Genomic DNA, 18,045 nt, shown 5'->3' on the forward strand with positions numbered 1-18,045 from the left:
AGAAGTGATGATACTCACTGATGATTGCATAATGTTCAGCACCATTCATGACTCCTCAGAAACTGAAGCAGTCTGTGTCCATATGCAGCAAGACTTGGACAACATTCAGGCTTGGGCTGGTAAATGGCAAGTTACATTCATGCCACACAATTGCCAGGCAATGACCATCTCCAACAGAGAGAATCCAACCATCTCCCCTTGAGATTGGCATTTCCATCACTGAGTCCCCTGCTATCAACATCCTGAGGGTTACCATTGATCAGAAACTGAACTGGATCAGCCATATAAACACTGTGTCTACAAGAGCAGGTCAGAGGCTGGGAATTCTGCGGTAATAGAAAGGATAAAAAAAAGCACCGAGCTCTCCAATCTGGCACTCTAAACACCCTCACAGCAGGATAGACTTGCTTTATTTGCTTGGAGTAACCACTTTTTCCTTTGTTAGGATGTTAATTATAAAATGCCTTTGCTGAGGTTGACTGTGCTTCATTAAACGGATTTACTCCAGAGATGAATGATTGCAGAACAGCAGCAAATTTAAGATAAACTCATTGGGTATGGAATGTGAAAGCCTGCTTAAGAGCTGCAAAACTTTATTAAGTCTTGACTGATCATAGCATTTTCCTCCACCCTCCAAACGCCTGGAATTTAAACAGAAGGCAACTCTGGTTAAATCCTTTTAGCCTATTTCGATCCCTTCCCCCCACCCCCACTAGGGCTATCTGTACCTTGCTCGTCCTGCTTTCTACCCTTAATGTCACCTATTAGCACATTTCTTGGCTAATAAAACCACAACACCTCTTTGTCCTTTTGTCTGTGACATCTTTTGGTTATCTCCACCTATCACTGGCCCTCTATCCAGCTCTAGCTGTCCCACCCCCCCTTAAACCAGCTTATATTTCACCTCTTTTCTATTTTTCCTTAGTTCTGATGAAGAGTCATTCCGACTCGAAACGTTAACTGTGTTCCTCTCCACAGATGCTGTCAGACCTGCTGAGTTTTTCAGGTATTTTTGTTTTCGTTTTGGATTTCCAGCTTCCGCAGTTTTTTGCTTTTATCCTTTTAGTGTTAGTTCTGTTAGCAGCCTTATGGATAAAGGCACCCCCTGACATATCAATAATCCAGAAAGTATTAAGTTCAGTCCTGTGTCAATTGATCTTAGCCAGGACAGCTTTTGTGCATCACCATCACTTTCCAACACCTGCAGAAAAAGTATAACTCTGTGGACCAGAGATCGAAGTAGACCTGAATAGTCCTTTATGCAGTTCTGATTCACAGCTGTCTGGAAATAAATAGCAATCCTTCTTGGTCCACTCAAAATATTTCTAAATTTGCATTTTCCTCATTTGCCAATGGGACATGTGTAATTAGTACACGACATTTTTTTAATAGCAGATTTCAGTTGTGTGATTGCTTTAATTCTGGTTCTTTTGCATTTGATTTACTGGCATATGTTCTCAGGCCTGCACTTTCTTCTGTTAGTCCAAAAGAGTTAGTCTGTTTTAACTTTTTAAAAAAAGATTTTGCTTGCCCTCACAGGTATTTCCATAGTCATGACATTTTTACTGTTATCATTAATGGCCTTGTTGCTACCATCACATCCTTCCTCATGGGCCAGGAATGTTGGCTTAAAGAATCTAGGATGCCATGAAGAAAGAAGTCACACCATTCAAAGGAATAATAATTCAAGGTGTCTCAGCAGTTTCACTGTTGCACCAAAAATAAAATAAATATGCTACATTGAATTGTACTGTTGATTCAATTGGTGCTTGCAATGCTCTCCCGCTGGACTAACAATCCCCCTTAGATTCTGACCTGTAGCAGAATATCAACACATCTAAACTGACCACCAAAAATGGCTTTTCAACCTGACGCTTAAGCTCTAATATTGTACCATCCCTGTTGCTTTTTTTTTCATTCATAGGATGTGGGCATCGCTGGCTAGGCCAGCATTTATTGTCCATTTCTAATTGCCCTTGAGTAGGTGGTGGTAAATACACACAAGAAAAGATGACATGAATCACTCTGCACTTATTGGTGTTTGGCTGACATTTAAGAAAAGTAAGGTTTCTTTTAATTATTGCCAGAAGTTACATGGCCCCTCATATTCTCCATGCCAACCTATGCCCCTCCACCCACGACACATGGTGCCTCATACACTCAATGCCAACTTATGCCCTTCCACCCAGCCCCATACTCCTTTATAGCCCCAATCCAACAGTGCCAACTCATGCCACCCATGCCCCCACCCATGCCAACTCACCCAGTATTCATGGGCCATGCTAAGATTAAATAAAGTTCTTAAGTATCTATTGATGAACACGCATTGATAAAAACCTATTCACTACATTTAACTTCCTTCAAATATTTCACCTCTGAAAACAACAAGTATTTGTATTCATAGTCCCACTTCTGTCAATCAAACTGTGAACTGATAGGCACCCTACTATGATGATAGGTTGTGAAATCAATCATGCAGCATTAATCCTACAATGGTAACCTCAGGCTTATGTCAAAAGACAGAGGGAAATAGCAAGCACTGATTTTTTTTAAAAACACCACAGTTATTTTGCAAATATTTAAAGGGCAGGAGATTTGACAGTTTGACAATCATCTTTGACTGTTCCATTTGACAGTTCCTTTTGACAGTTCCAACAAGTTTGTCCACATTTTACACTCATGTCTAATTTTAACAATCCCAAAGGACACCTTACCTAAGTTGTCCAGGGTCCATATCCAAAAGGGTACCCTACCTCTCCAAATAACTCTGCTAACTTTAGACTTTCTCCAACCAGGTCTAAAGTGCACAAGTTGTGTTTTGGACATCCCACTAGATAAAATCAGATCAACCTTGAAGCCAGCTGCACTTTAACATGTGTAGTTGCCTCCGTGAATCATGGATGTGTAAAGTTCGACCCGACCCGCCCCACTCCCCCCCTGCAAAATGGTGGGGGCCGGATTCGGTGGCAGAACTTCCAAATCTGGGTCTCTGCAGCCTTTTTCATCAACAGGTGTCTTCTGCATGAAAATTCAGGCCATAGGACAAGATGAAGGCATAGGTTATGATCCAAAGTTGTTGAACTTGATATTGAGTCCAGAAGCTGTACTATTCCTCCAGCCTGTGTTGAGCTTCACTGAAACAATGCAGCAGGCCATGGAAAGAGAGGTCAGAGTGGGAGCAAGGTGGAGAATTAAAATGACAAGCAACCGGAAGCTCTGGGTCATGCTTGTGGACTGAACGGGGGGGGGGGGTTCTGCAAAGCGGTTACACAGTCTACGTTTGGTCTTCCCAATGTATTTATACGTATATATGTATAGATAAAGGGCATTTGCCCCTTTACCTACATACGCAAAGAGCCTAGAGTTGTTTTTTAACGCCTTTACCAATATGGCGGGTGGTCGACATCCAGCACAGAATGTGTCTGTCCACGTTACCCACCATATTGAGTACTTCGTAAATGCCAATAAAAATCAGGAAAGATGTATGACAGGCGGCTGATCTGTTATTGCCAGCTTTACACTAGCATCCAGTGTCAAAAATACCCCCATTGCACAATTGGCCTGTTCCTTCTAAAGTGTCAGATACTTTTATTAGGTGACAGTGCCTTTTAAACACTACTGCCCCTTATTGCGCTCCCAAGGCATGGAAGCAACTTTGTTGCCAATTGGTGTTTGGTGAACTGTGCTTATGCCAATAGCTTTGCTGAGATGAGGAGGCAATTTTACAAATTACATTGATAGCAAAACGGTTATTGTCTCTGAAATGAAGTTCAGTACAATCTGCTTAAATACTTATTTGTGATAAGTATATTTGCATTAGTTGAATTACTACCCCACTGCCGCCTCCTGGAAAAACTAAAGAGCTATTTAATACTTTTATTCACTGGAAAATCTCTTAGTGGACTAAATTTAGATTACAGTGACACTGAGTTATTTTCGACACTTGCACTACCTGATAGTCTCTTGCTGCGTCTAGCAATCTTCCTCCTCCAGATCCTCCAAAATCATGTTTCTTGCCAAAAGGATTTGTGCAAGAAGTAGCAGAAAATTTTGAACTTTGAAACATTAGTCTGGCTGTATGGAAGGACACCACCTGGCCTATCCAGACACTCATCGTTGGTTTGACACGTTAATGCATGTTCTCTCTCTACCAGTCCCTCGAAACAAGGACACTTGCTACAGAGCACTGTGGCAAAAGCTTGCATATGGAGTCTTTTATTGTGGGGAGTCTGTTGCACTACAGCTATCACATGGTTCTGGTTGACCAGGAAACTGATCCCGCTCTTACCAACTGCCATAGGCATATTGGAAGTATTTACAGGTTGATAATCAACCTGTTTGGCTGTGTTACGAATGTACTTTCCATGGCCATCAAGTCCTGAGGTGAAACTCAAAGCCGGACCTTCTAGTTCAGAGGTAGGGATGCTACCAACTACACCACAAGACCTCAAGGCCCAAGTACCACTTCACTTATTCAGCACCAGCCTGCCAGAAGCAACAGCAACCTCTCCACTAAATAGCCATGTTCTGCTTTACCACTTTGGTTAAATTCACTAAATAAGTTGAAGTCTTCAGGTGTTGAGCCCACTTGCCTGGGCCTGGACTCCATGATTGAGGCTCACATATGTCCTTGCAAGGGTTTATTTGCCTCAAGTCGTTCAGCATACTGACCACTACATAAGTGTCATGTCCAGTTCCACCCTCAGGAGCAAGGGAGTCCTTGTCCCTTCCCATCATTGTTCCAACCCCTAACAAGGTAGCCAGGAGCATGTTCATGAATGTAAAATTATAGTTGAAGTAAGAGTGCTACCACTGAGCCATGGATAATATTTAAGAGTATGACAAAGATAAGAGAGTCATTGATGGTCATTTGTGATAGCGTAAAACAGGTGACAGCAAATTGGCAGCCTATTTTAAATCTCTCCCAATTTTTATTTCCATTGACAGGAGAGTTGCTAATTCCTCATCACCCATATTACATTATCACACAAAGTCAAAACTTGTCCCTGGTCTGTGCAACACCACAGGTGATTTACAATTATATTAGAAATCAATTTACAATGTTAATGTTGTCAGTTGTCTCCGTGAAAGGTTAGCCTGGTGACCATTCTGCACGACCCTCTTTGTTTGGTCAGTCTCTCCTCCTGTACACGACAGCTCTGGGGAAGGGACCGGGATCCTGCAGCACAGAAGGAGGCCCAGGTAGCTCGTGGTGACGGACCTGGTTCTTTGAAACAGCTGCCCAATCACTCCCACTCTTCCTTCTTTAATTACTGTCGTGCAAACCTTCCTTTTCGAGTATATATATCCTCACCTGAAACGTTAACACATCTCTTTCACAAGCTGACTGATCATCTCTTGTCTCCATGATGAATGCCTCCATTCATGCCCCATTACAAAAGACATTGTCCACTCTTACACCCTGACCATGCTCCATTCTCATTTATCGCCAACTCTATCAAACTCTCCAATTGGTTCCTTCTGCCACTCAGGGGATTGCTTGCGCCACCTGTTCCTGGATGTGAAAGTCAATTGAACCGAGAGCCGAATGTGACCTCACTGACCAGCTGTTCCTCAACTGACAGGGGGGCGAACCAACTAACTTTAAAATACCCAAATACCCTTTGTAATAGTGACGCGCTGAAATAAATCTCCTGTATTCGCGAACGGAATAAAATCAGGAGTGTGAATTATACATTTATATTATTTAAACCTTCAATTTATTTCTGCGTCCCGGAGCTGGCGGCTCCGATATTCCGCCGGGCTACAGGGCCCCAGCTCCCCTGCCCCGGCCCCCCCGCACCCGGCCCCGGCCGCTGCCTCTCCCCCTCTCCCGTGGCCGCTCCCAATCCCGCTTCTCCCGCCCTTTTCAACCGCCGCTTCCCATTGGCCGCCGAGTTGCTACCCGGAGCACGGCGAAGTTTCCTATTGGTCCAAAGAATAAAATGGAATGCAAGGTGTCAAAACCAATAAGAGGAAGAAGCGAGCGGGGCAAAACGGCCAGAGGGGCGAGAGGAGGCGGGTGTCAGAGAGAAACAGCAACAGGAGTGAGAGAAGGTGAGAGTCAGAGAGAAAAACAGCAACAGGAGTGAGAGAAGGTGAGAGTCAGAGAGAAAAACAGCAACAGGAGTGAGAGAAGGTGAGAGTCAGAGAAAAACAGCAACAGGAGTGAGAGAAGGTGAGAGTCAGAGAAAAACATCAACAGGAGTGAGAGAAGGTGAGAGTCAGAGAGAAAAACAGCAACAGGAGTGAGAGAAGGTGAGAGTCAGAGAAAAACAGCAACAGGAGTGAGAGAAGGTGAGAGTCAGAGAGATAAACAGCAACAGGAGTGAGAGAAGGTGAGAGTCAGAGAAAAACAGCAACAGGAGTGAGAGAAGGTGAGAGTCAGAGAGATAAACAGCAACAGGAGTGAGAGAAGGTGAGAGTCAGAGAAAAACAGCAACAGGAGTGAGAGAAGGTGAGAGTCAGAGAAAAACAGCAACAGGAGTGAGAGAAGGTGAGAGTCAGAGAGATAAACAGCAACAGGAGTGAGAGAAGGTGAGAGTCAGAGAGAAAAACAGCAACAGGAGTGAGAGAAGGTGAGAGTCAGAGAGATAAACAGCAACAGGAGTGAGAGAAGGTGAGAGTCAGAGAGATAAACAGCAACAGGAGTGAGAGAAGGTGAGAGTCAGAGAGATAAACAGCAACAGGAGTGAGAGAAGGTGAGAGTCAGAGAAAAACAGCAACAGGAGTGAGAGAAGGTGAGAGTCGGAAAAACAGCAACAGGAGTGAGAGAAGGTGAGAGTCAGGGAAAAACAGCAACAGGAGTGAGAGAAGGTGAGAGTCAGAGAGATAAACAGCAACAGGAGTGAGAGAAGGTGAGAGTCAGAGAGAAAAACAGCAACAGGAGTGAGAGAAGGTGAGAGTCAGAGAAAAACAGCAACAGGAGTGAGAGAAGGTGAGAGTCAGAGAGAAAAACAGCAACAGGAGTGAGAGAAGGTGAGAGTCAGAGAAAAACAGCAACAGGAGTGAGAGAAGGTGAGAGTCAGAGAGAAAAACAGCAACAGGAGTGAGAGAAGGTGAGAGTCAGAGAAAAACAGCAACAGGAGTGAGAGAAGGTGAGAGTCAGAGAGATAAACAGTAACAGGAGTGAGAGAAGGTGAGAGTCAGAGAAAAACAGCAACAGGAGTGAGAGAAGGTGAGAGTCAGAGAGATAAACAGCAACAGGAGTGAGAGAAGGTGAGAGTCAGAGAGAAAAACAGCAACAGGAGTGAGAGAAGGTGAGAGTCAGAGAAAAACAGCAACAGGAGTGAGAGAAGGTGAGAGTCGGAAAAACAGCAACAGGAGTGAGAGAAGGTGAGAGTCAGGGAAAAACAGCAACAGGAGTGAGAGAAGGTGAGAGTCAGAGAGATAAACAGCAACAGGAGTGAGAGAAGGTGAGAGTCAGAGAGATAAACAGCAACAGGAGTGAGAGAAGGTGAGAGTCAGAGAGAAAAACATCAACAGGAGTGAGAGAAGGTGAGAGTCAGAGAAAAACAGCAACAGGAGTGAGAGAAGGTGAGAGTCAGGGAAAAACAGCAACAGGAGTGAGAGAAGGTGAGAGTCAGGGAAAAACAGCAACAGGAGTGAGAGAAGGTGAGAGTCGGAAAAACAGCAACAGGAGTGAGAGAAGGTGAGAGTCAGAGAAAAACAGCAACAGGAGTGAGAGAAGGTGAGAGTCAGGGAAAAACAGCAACAGGAGTGAGAGAAGGTGAGAGTCAGGGAAAAACAGCAACAGGAGTGAGAGAAGGTGAGAGTCAGGGAAAAACAGCAACAGGAGTGAGAGAAGGTGAGAGTCAGGGAAAAACAGCAACAGGAGTGAGAGAAGGTGAGAGTCAGAAAGAAAAACAGCAACAGGAGTGAGAGAAGGTGAGAGTCAGAAAGAAAAACAGCAACAGGAGTGAGAGAAGGTGAGAGTCAGAGAAACACAGCAACAGGAGTGAGAGGTGTTAGAAAGAAAACGGAAACAGGAGTGAGAGAAGACAATAGTCAAACAGCAACAGGAGTGAGAGAAGGTGAGAGTCAGAGAGAAAAACAGCAACAGGAGTGAGAGAAGGTTAGAGTCAGAGAAAAACATCAACAGGAGTGAGAGAAGGTGAGAGTCAGAGAAAAACATCAACAGGAGTGAGAGAAGGTGAGAGTCAGAGAGAAAAACAGCAACAGGAGTGAGAGAAGGTGAGAGTCAGAGAGAAAAACAGCAACAGGAGTGAGAGAAGGTGAGAATCAGAGAAACACAGAAACAAAATTGAGAGAAGGTTAGAGTCAGAGAGAAACAGGGGAGAAGGTGAGAGTCAGAGAGAAACAGGAGTGAGAGAGTCAGAGACAAAAACAGAACCAGGAGAGAAGACAAGTATCAGACAGAAAAACAGCACAGGAGTGTTTCCCAGTGAGAGTCAGAGAAAAAGCAGAACCAGGAGTGGAAGCTGGGCAGGTGAGATTTGGAACCTCGTCTAGAATTTCAGGAACCTGTGCTATTTGTTATAACTTGAGTGGATTAGTGTGCCAGAGAATGAACCATTACATCTACTCCTTAACTACAGACCACACTGGCAATTGTGTGATATGGTTACTGCATTCTATTCCAAATGGCAATATCACACTGTGTTTGATTTAGGTTTGGTGTTATACAGATGATGATATATCAGAAAGTCATAGCAAGAAACTAGTACAAGATTTGGACTTACACATTACCTACACTGCCTTTAATCTTTGTACTTCTTTTCAGTAAATCAGGATGAAGCCTCTGATGGATGTTACATGGGAAACTGACTTCTTAATTCCCTGCTAACTCCCTCCTATGGTTGAAGCAGTGCAACACACTGAACTGAAACCATGGCCAGAATTTTACATCCCGTGGGCGGATGTGTGCCTGACCCGGACGGATGTGAAATAGCGCGAGATGATGTCGGGTGAGCGCCCTGACATCATTGCGCACTCACGCGATGTTTTGCTTGGTGGGCGTGCGGCAGTTGGAAGTGCACCTGCTGACAATTAAGTGGGCAATTAAGCCCATTAACGATACAATCAACAGTGTTTTGATGTGGCCCGTCCACATTTATGGTTGGCGGACGGACCATTCTCTGAGGTGGCATTCACATTTTTGCTCAAACCTCGATCCAGGTTGGGAAGAAATCTCCGTGGGGAAATAAAATAAAAAGAGATATCTGGGGACTGGTTTTTTAATGAGGTATTCTTTCAGGTGCTTGATTTTGCTGCATGGACATATTTTGCAGCATTTTTGTCTGTCCTTTAGTCTGTGGAAGTCTGCACCTCCCTGGGGTAGCTGTCTGCCTTCTGGGAGCTCACTAGAAGCCCTCACCAGCACCCTCGGTTACATCGGCACCCACCTTCTTCCTGCCCTCACCCAGCAACGCTGAGCATTAATTGGTCAGCTGGCATGAAATCGCGGTTGGGGGCCGATCGCGGCCAGTGGTCCATTTCCTGTCCGCTCCCGGGCGATCGCAATCGTGCATGCCTGACGACCGAAAAATTCAGGCCCATAGCACTACTGCTCATTCATATATTTATTTTTGGTGTTGAAACAGATTTATTCTCCTCAATGATCATTCAGTTGTGACATGAACCATTCAAATACTTCAGGTAGGTAGAATGTGAACAGCAGTTTCCTGGCCATCTGATTGCCTTTTTCCTTTTGATGAGTGATAGCAAATTAAAGCTTACCTTCTTTTGCTCTAACATACCTGTCAATGCTTTTAAACAATGCATGTCTTCAACTTCCAAAGCAAAGTCCCCCTAATGCAGTGTCATTTAGGACATTCTGTATTCATCTGTATGGTTGACATTTGGCAACAATTGAATTCCTATATAAAATCAAAATACTGTGGATGGTGATGAAATAAAAACAGAAAATGCTGAAAAAACTCAGCAAGCCTGGCAGCATCTGTGGGGAGAGAAACAAGAGTTAATGTTTTGAAGCCACATGACTCTTCTTCAGAGCTAAAGATAGATTTTATACCATGTTCCATCTGCTCCACCCTCTCTTAAACAGTATAAAATCCATCACATTTCTATTTCTCTTTAGCTCTGAAGAAGAGTCATACAGACTCCAAATGTTAACCCTGATTCTCTCTCCACAGATGCTGCCAGACCTGCTGAGTTTTTCCAGCATTTTCTGTTTTTATTTATAACTGAATTCCAATGTCTGACTGGCACAAAGACAAGGATGATGCCAGGATTTTTAGAAGGCCTTCAACAATATGCTACATTAGAGAACCAGGACAACAGGCAGAGTGTGTGGGGTCTGGGGGAAGGTAGCAGAATGGATTAAAAGGTGGATACAAAACAAAACACAGAGGGTAACAGCTTAGGGATGTTTCTCAGACTGGCAGAAAGTGGGAAATGGTGCCCCACAGGGATCCGTTCTACAGCCATTGTGTTCACCATATACAAAAATGATTTCAGAAATTGGAAATATGATGTTGAAATGTTTAGGTGATACTAAATTAGGGATATAGGTAGTAATGGTGGGGTGTATGTCTGAAATGTAAAACATAAACAGGCTTTGAAATGGAGTGGGTAAATGTCAAATGAAATTGGAAGTGTGGTGTAGTTTATTTTTATGGAAAGGAAGTCACTTATTTCTTGGAAAGTGAGCAACTAAATGAGATAAAGTAGCAGGAGACCTGGGTATACAAATCCATGAATGTTAGAAGTGCGAACGCAAGTTGATAAGGTGATAAAGGCTCGGATTTTCAGAGATTCGGGCTGACTCCAGAGGCCTTTAAAAATGGTCCCATACCTGGCGCCGGCAATTTTTGCCGGACAGATATAAGAGTCCATACCCTGCAATCCCAACCTAGCTTGTTCCATTGGAGGTATGAGGGGTGGGGGCAAGCATCTCATACATATCCCCCATCACTCCCACAGTTTTCGTAGAGTCCAGCCAGCTTCTTGAGGTCTCTTGGTTCATGACCCATCAGAGGAGTCTGGAGACACCTGGAGAAGTAGATGTCTGGCCATCTGTTTCTGTTGATACAGTTGCCAAGTGGCCTCATTATGAACCATTGGCAGAGTTCCAAGACTCACTAATGGATTAGCTGAGCAGCATTCTGTTTGCACGGGCTGAGGTGGGTTGCTAACTTTGATTGACATGTTTATGAGATTATAATAAGTTACTCTTGTATCTGTTTTTTTCAATGCCTGTATGTTTATTTGAACAATATTGAGAGGTTTTAAGTCGGATAAACCTTCTGTTATTAAAACTATGAATGACAGTGCCTGATTGACACTTTTATAAGCTTGTAAGAGCAACAGTTTTTTTCAAAGTAGATTTCTGAATAGACTTTTGGTGAACATTTCAAGATTTGCCATTGTGATATGGCTCATTGATTCTCTACATAGTGCATTCTGGATGAATGGGCATAGAGGGGGCGTGTAAATGGGAGCATGGAATTTGCGTGGAGGTCATGGAAGGGAGTTTGGAGGTGGCATGGAAGACATGGAAAGGGCATGGGAAGTCAGTGGGGGGAATGAGGGGATGTGAGGGCTAGAGGGCCTAACAGCCTTTAATACAACTGGGACAAATTCCTGGAGGGCTGAGGCGGATCTTCAAACCAGTCCACTTTGGCACTCACCTGCCTTTGTGGCCGCTTCTGACTGCTTCCGGGGTCAGCAGGCCTGACTGGATCCTGCCTCACCTCCCCGGAGCGAATATATTGCATGTGGGATCCTTTTATATGGAGCTGGGTGTGCTGAGTTGGGAAATTTGCTGACTCGAGCTTCCCGTCACCCAAACGAAAATCCGGCCCCAAGTGTCCAAACTACTGGGGTTAATTTCTCAAGGATAAAATTCAAAACCAGGGAGATAATGTTAAATTTATATAGAACCTTTGGAAGATTAAACTTGGAATACCATGTGAAGTTCAAGTCTTCACACCACAAAAAGGATATTGAAGCACCGAAGAAAGTGCAGGAATGATTTGCAAGGGTGTTACTGGGATTGAAAGAATGCAATTATTAAGAAAGTTTGAGCGGGCTTTTTATTTTTCAGTTCATTTCTCTGAAAACAGATTAAGAAGAGATCAGATAGAGGGCTTTGATATTATATGCGTTCAATAGGATGGATGGTAAAAAGCTGTTTCCACATGTAGTGAGTTCAGAACAAGAAAGGGCAAAAATGTGAAACGCACTGCTGAATAGAGGGGTTGAAGCAGAAAGCATTGTTGCATTTAATGAGAAGCTTGATGAGGAGAAGGAAATAGAGATATAGGGACAGGGTGGAAGAAGCCAATTAGAGTAGGAGAAGCTAGTGGGAAATATTCATACGGGCACAGACCAGTTGGGTCAAATGGCCTGTTTCTATTCTATAGATTCTATGTCATTTAAAGTAAATATGTTGATTAAATCAATTACTTTTCATTCGCTATAATCTATGAAAACAGGTAATGGATTCTACTGAGTAATTTAAAAGATGGGATCTAGTGTATCACTGAATAAAGACATTTTGTCAAAGCTTTTCTTCTCATCAGGACAATTGCAAGAATACCAATGTCAGGAGAAGCAACAATTTTGTACTGTATGAGAAGGGAGTACTGATTGGTTGGCAAGTGGACTCTGACTCTGATTGATAGAGGTGTTGCCATGGAGAATGTACCAGTTAATGGTGGCTGACAATTAAATGCCAAGCATTATTTGAAATTTAAACCAGGCAGCTTGATTCTGATTGGTCAAGGCATTGCCCTGAGGAACAAACCAGCAAATGGCTGTCACTTATTTAGTTTAGCTGAAACAGGCGCAATGTTCATGTTCTTTCTGTCTGCAAACAACAGGGTCCTGTATATTAATATATGTAGCTTCCAGTACATGCAAATGCCCCACACTGCAAGCCTGACTGACAATCTTAAATTGGTTGTCAGCATAATTTTTAGTACACTGAGGATTATTTAGCAAATGTTGTCCAATCGTGGAATCACATCTAATGTTGTCCAATCGTGGAATCACATCTAATGTTGGACACTGTGTTTTGAGTTTTGCAAGCACGGGCTGGTTGGGTACGGTCTGAACCTTGCCCGTTGCAAACATCAAAAGGGACAAGCTGTTTGATACAATCCACCAGTCTTTGGGACGTACAGCCTATTTACCTAGCATCACACTGGGACCTAATTGAGAAACGCCATCAATCCACGTAGTTCTATGTTTCATAAGAGAGTATTACAGAAACTATCTCTAGGTGTCTAATCTGTGTAATAGGACAGCTATGTTACTCATGTTTAACAGTTTACAACTCGACGTATATTCCTGAATTTCAGATTTAAATGGAGAGCTCCGGAGAGTGCACTAGTCCTTACACAGATGCTAGTCCTAGTTTTTTGGCGATGCTGCAGGAAGTGGAACCTCGGGTGGCTCGTCGCCGCCTTTCTCAAGCTCGACATCGTGCAAAGCTGGCAGGTCTTTTCAATCACCTACGAGACACAGTGTGTCCTCAGTCCAAGAGGACTAAGAGGACAACTTCAAAAGTAAGACAGGTTTGAAAAATAGTTCAAAAGGAAAATACCGCGGATGCTGGAAATCTGAAATAAAAACAGAAAATGCTGGAAATACTCTGCAGGTCAGGTAGTATTTGTGGAGAGAGAAACAGAGTTAACATTTCATGTTGATGATCTTTCATCAGAATTGCATTTTCTGTTTTTAATTGAGCAATAGTTGCTTTTCACTTGAAACTAATCAAATATGATCCAGTTTGGGTAGCCAGTTATGTACAGGATACAAGGGTCTCGAGTATTTTAGAGGCTGGATGCTGTTTTTTTATTATGTATCATCATAGTATTCTATAGATTGAGATCTTGTGTATATTACAGAATTCAGAGTTACATACGCGTGACACTTGTGAACATTGTGTAATATGTTGCATTTTATATTTTAGAGTAAGAGGTGAAATATTGTAAAAAATTTTTAAAATGGGCAGAACTTTTCGCTTGGCGGGCGGGCGTGCGCCCGACCTGCTCGAGTGTGAAATAACACGCGTTGATGTCGGCCGAACGTGTTGATATTTCGCTAGACGGGCACGTGAGGGAGACAGAGGTGCGCACGCCATTAATTAAGAGGCCAGTTAAGGCGCTTGGCACACTGATTGTCTCCAAGTTTATGTAGCCCATATGAATTTTCAGCTGTCGCATGGGCAAAACGGGCAGGCGGGCAGGCCACGATTTGCAAAAGCTCATCCACGGGTGGGAAAAGAAGGGTCAGCAGCATTGTCAATGTGAGTAGTGAGGAGTTTTGGAGATCGTGTGCTGCTGGTTGATTTTGTGAACTGGGCAGCTTCATCTCACTTCAAAGCTTCATTCTGAGCATTTCTGGGCTTCATTTCAGGTGTCTTCCAGACCCCCAGAGTATTCAGACCCTGTGGGCCCTTCCAGGTATCAGACAGCCTTCCATAACCCTGGTAATGAGGATTGTGGTCTCTGCTGGTGGCACTTCCTCTGAGGAAGAAGAGAGGGGCAGGAGGCCAGGTGTCCCAATGCAGCTTCCACGGGAGCCACCTGTGGGAGGAGAGGCGCAGGCACAAGGGGGGCAGTGCCAGCTGGCAGTCCAAGGTGGAAAGGGTCTCAGAAGACGGCACTATCCTGCTCCCAGGGTTTACAGGCAGCGATGCAGCTACCTCAATATGTCCGAGGTGCAATGCTGAAGGAGGCTCCGTCTCTCAAGGGAGACAGTGACCTCTATTTGCCTGAGATCAGGTCCAACTGTGTGGGTGGACACCCCATGCCAGTGGTTCTGAAGGTTACAGTGGCCCTCAACTTCTATGCCTCTGTCTCTTTCCAGGGCTCAGTGTGGGTTCTGTGTGGAGTCTCCCAATCAGCTGCTCATAGTTGCATTAAACTGGTGACAGAAGCTCTGTTCAGGCGTGCATTTGTCGGAGCTTAATCACACCAAGGCATACATAGAAACCCCATTTATTACTTGTGCACAAGGGAGACAGCACACAAAAGAGCTACTGTACAATCTCGTAGCAGAATACACACAGACCTGTTAAAAGCATTTTTACAGCCAATCAGTAAATTTTGCACAAACCTAGCCGCTTATTTGCATAAGTTAACTTAACAATCCATATAGTAGTAAATTTTCGTTCCCAGCACATCAGACATAGTGCTTACGCAAATGCTTATCACAATCCTGATTACATTGGCCTGAGAAAGAACAAAATGGAATGTCTCAGGGCTCATCCTACAACTGTGGTCAGACAGGATGGCACTGTTCTCAAGGCTGCAGTATTTTTCTCTTAGGCCTAGGTATATAATTCAACTTCTCCATTAACCCTTTTAGCACTAAATGGGTTCCCTATAGTTGCCTAGGCCACCACACTTTCCCCCTTTTGTCCTACAAGGACAATCCACCACCCTTAGCCAAGTTCTATGTATCCTAGTCGCCAGGCTTCATCCTCAGTGGGGTCCTGATTCCTGAGGAGAAAGAGGGAATAAATAACTGGCTTGAATCAGCAAGGTAGGCACAGGAACCCAATGGCAACTCACCCACCCGAGTACTACCCTTGGTATAATTTCTCCTGACGCATAGCCAGGCCGGCCCCTTAACGACCACAAAGGTGGGCTCCTGTCTCCAAATGGACGCTCGATGAATGAGGGCCCCTGTATTACCTAGGGACTATGCGGAATCTGAGGGGAAAGCCAAAAAATGCATCTCTGAGGAGGAGGGGTTAACAGGAAAATGAGTACAAATCCAACATTTAGTTCGATTAACTTGCGAGGCTACGGCCTACGCATTCGTTGAACCGCAGAATTGGTATTCCATGCCCCCGCAAGGACCCCACAGGTCAGGATCCAAATCAGAGTCAGCATTCTGACGGCTCAGTTAAAGTTCCTGCACAAGCACTTCCGTCTGAGGTCAGCGTCCGCTTGACGTGCGATGCTTGTATCCACAAGGGTCGTCCTTCAACCTTCACGGCTGGATGGGTGGTGAGCAGGACTTGGAAAGGCCCCTCCCATCGAGGTTCCAAACAGTTATTTCTCCTGAAGGTCTTTACCAGGACTAGGTCCCCGGGCTGGTATTGATGGCAGTCTTCAATGGTGGGCTTTTTTCTGAGCTTCTACTACCTGCGTATGCAAGTTTTTGAGAGAATTAGTAACCGCTATATAGTATGTGATCATTCCCTCATCCATAGCGTGGATGTTCATTTCCCTTGCAGACAAAGGTGGTGCCACCAGGGAGGCGCATAGGACGTCCCATTACAATTTCATAAGGAGAGAGGGAGGTGGTACAGTTAGGGTGAGAGCGCATAGTCATGAGCGCCAGGGGTAGAGCTTCAGGCCATTTCAAACCGGTTTCCTCACATAATTTAGCTAATTTGTTTTTCAGAATACCATTTTGTCTTTCCACCGCCCCAGTAGACTGGGGGTGGTATGGGCAGGAAAGGTGATGGTTGCATTGTAAGGCCTTCAGCAGTTCCTTTATCACTTTAGCGATAAAATGAGGTCCATTATCACTCGATAAAATCTCTGGTATCCCAAACCTGGGTATGTATTCACGTAACAACAATTTTGCAACAATAACAGCATCATTTCGTCGGGTGGGATACGCCTCCACCCATTGCGAGAACAAACGTACTATAACTAAAACATAATTATATCCCATACATTTGGCATTTGTATAAAGTCCATTTGTAGGTGTACAATGGGCCCCATGGCTGGGGTCCCGTACCAGCAGTCACTGTGGGTGTCTTGCCTGGGTTATGTCGTTGACAAAGCAGACATTGTGAAGCTATTTTAGCTGCCATGGTGAAAAACCCAGGCGTAACCACATCTGTTGTGCCATTCTGTTCATTCCCCCTTTGCCCCAATATTTTCTACTCTATATAATGTCCTGCCGGGTGTTGACATAGGTATGACAGGTATTACTAATACAATGCCTATTAGCATATTACTATTCACTATGCGTTCAACATTCATTCTATATACACGTGGCAAACCTCTGAGCTGGCAGCCGGTCAAGTCATGATTCTTGTGTCGTGAGAGATTCAATAAATGCTCATTAGTTACCCATAAAGGGACTACCCCTTCATTAATCTGTCTTAAATTTTCTCGGGCTTGTACCAGTGCCCAAGATCCATAGGTGCTGCATACATCATTTCTGCTCGCTTCGTCTGAAAAATCTTGCCCTATTTCAATTAATTTATTGATAGTCCCCACATGACTGTCAAGCACAGTAGCCAGGCTTTGGATTAATCGTGTCACGTCCTTGTCCATATCTAATTGGGTATCCTGGATCCCCTGTCCCTGCTGTAGAATCTCCTTAAGCTTAAAGCTCAGGGTACAGACCTTCTGGTCAACAATTGCCTGGTTCTGAATTAACCACTGATGTCCCTATATTGAATATTGTAGCGGCATCATTTATCAGGCTGCGCTTAACATGGTTCCCTCCCAAGCCTGATCGCATCTTGCCATTGAACTGAACTGCTTCAGTCATCAATTGGCGCATCAGAGCCGTATAGAGTGCTTGGGTATGGGTTGAGCACCACTGGGGCAGGACGACACCGGATACATTCAAGACTCATGGTGTACATTATCATACAAAACTTCTGATTAGTCAGTACCAAACCATTCGGTCCTGGATGCATAGTCGGACAAGATGGGTCAGTTGGTGTGGTTTGAGGGGCTTCAAATATCTCTACTCGGACTGTGGAAGTAGATGTGGAAGGTGGCTGGGTAGTGGCGGACCTCCCATGCCCGATCTGAAGCAAACTCTTACTACAATTTGAAAGCACTTGTTTTCCTACTGTTACATTTATCAGTCCCCGTTGCGTGTCGCATTTGGCACTGTCCGTGCTGTACCAAAGTTCCTCCTGCGGTGCGGGTGAGCAGTGATGATCCCCGACCTTGTTGCCAGTACTGATACGCCCACGACCAGGATTGTAGATCTGTGGAGACATTAACATCGGCTCCCGTTCTCATATCTACAAGTGCGCATGTATCGTCTGTCATAATTACCTCATATGGTCCATGCCTGTTCTCTCCGAGCTCACCTTGACCATTAGCCTATTCCCCACTTGGTACATTG

The 18,045-nt window shown here is 44.3% G+C and overlaps 1 protein-coding gene across 1 annotated transcript in view; it reads left to right on the forward strand.

Moving 5' to 3' along the window:
• The first annotated feature begins 13,292 nt into the window (after positions 1-13,292).
• The window catches only part of LOC144696828 (stimulated by retinoic acid gene 8 protein homolog), a 35,565-nt gene continuing 30,812 nt past the window's right edge, over positions 13,293-18,045 (forward strand). Inside the window, exon 1 of the mRNA XM_078568575.1 lies at positions 13,293-13,493. Within this exon, the coding sequence (XP_078424701.1) occupies positions 13,293-13,493 (201 nt within the window). The remainder of the gene's footprint in view (positions 13,494-18,045) is intronic.

The sequence above is a fragment of the Cetorhinus maximus genome, chromosome 22 (assembly GCF_964194155.1).
Source record: "Cetorhinus maximus chromosome 22, sCetMax3.hap1.1, whole genome shotgun sequence".
In the NCBI taxonomy this organism is placed as follows: Eukaryota; Metazoa; Chordata; class Chondrichthyes; order Lamniformes; family Cetorhinidae; genus Cetorhinus; species Cetorhinus maximus.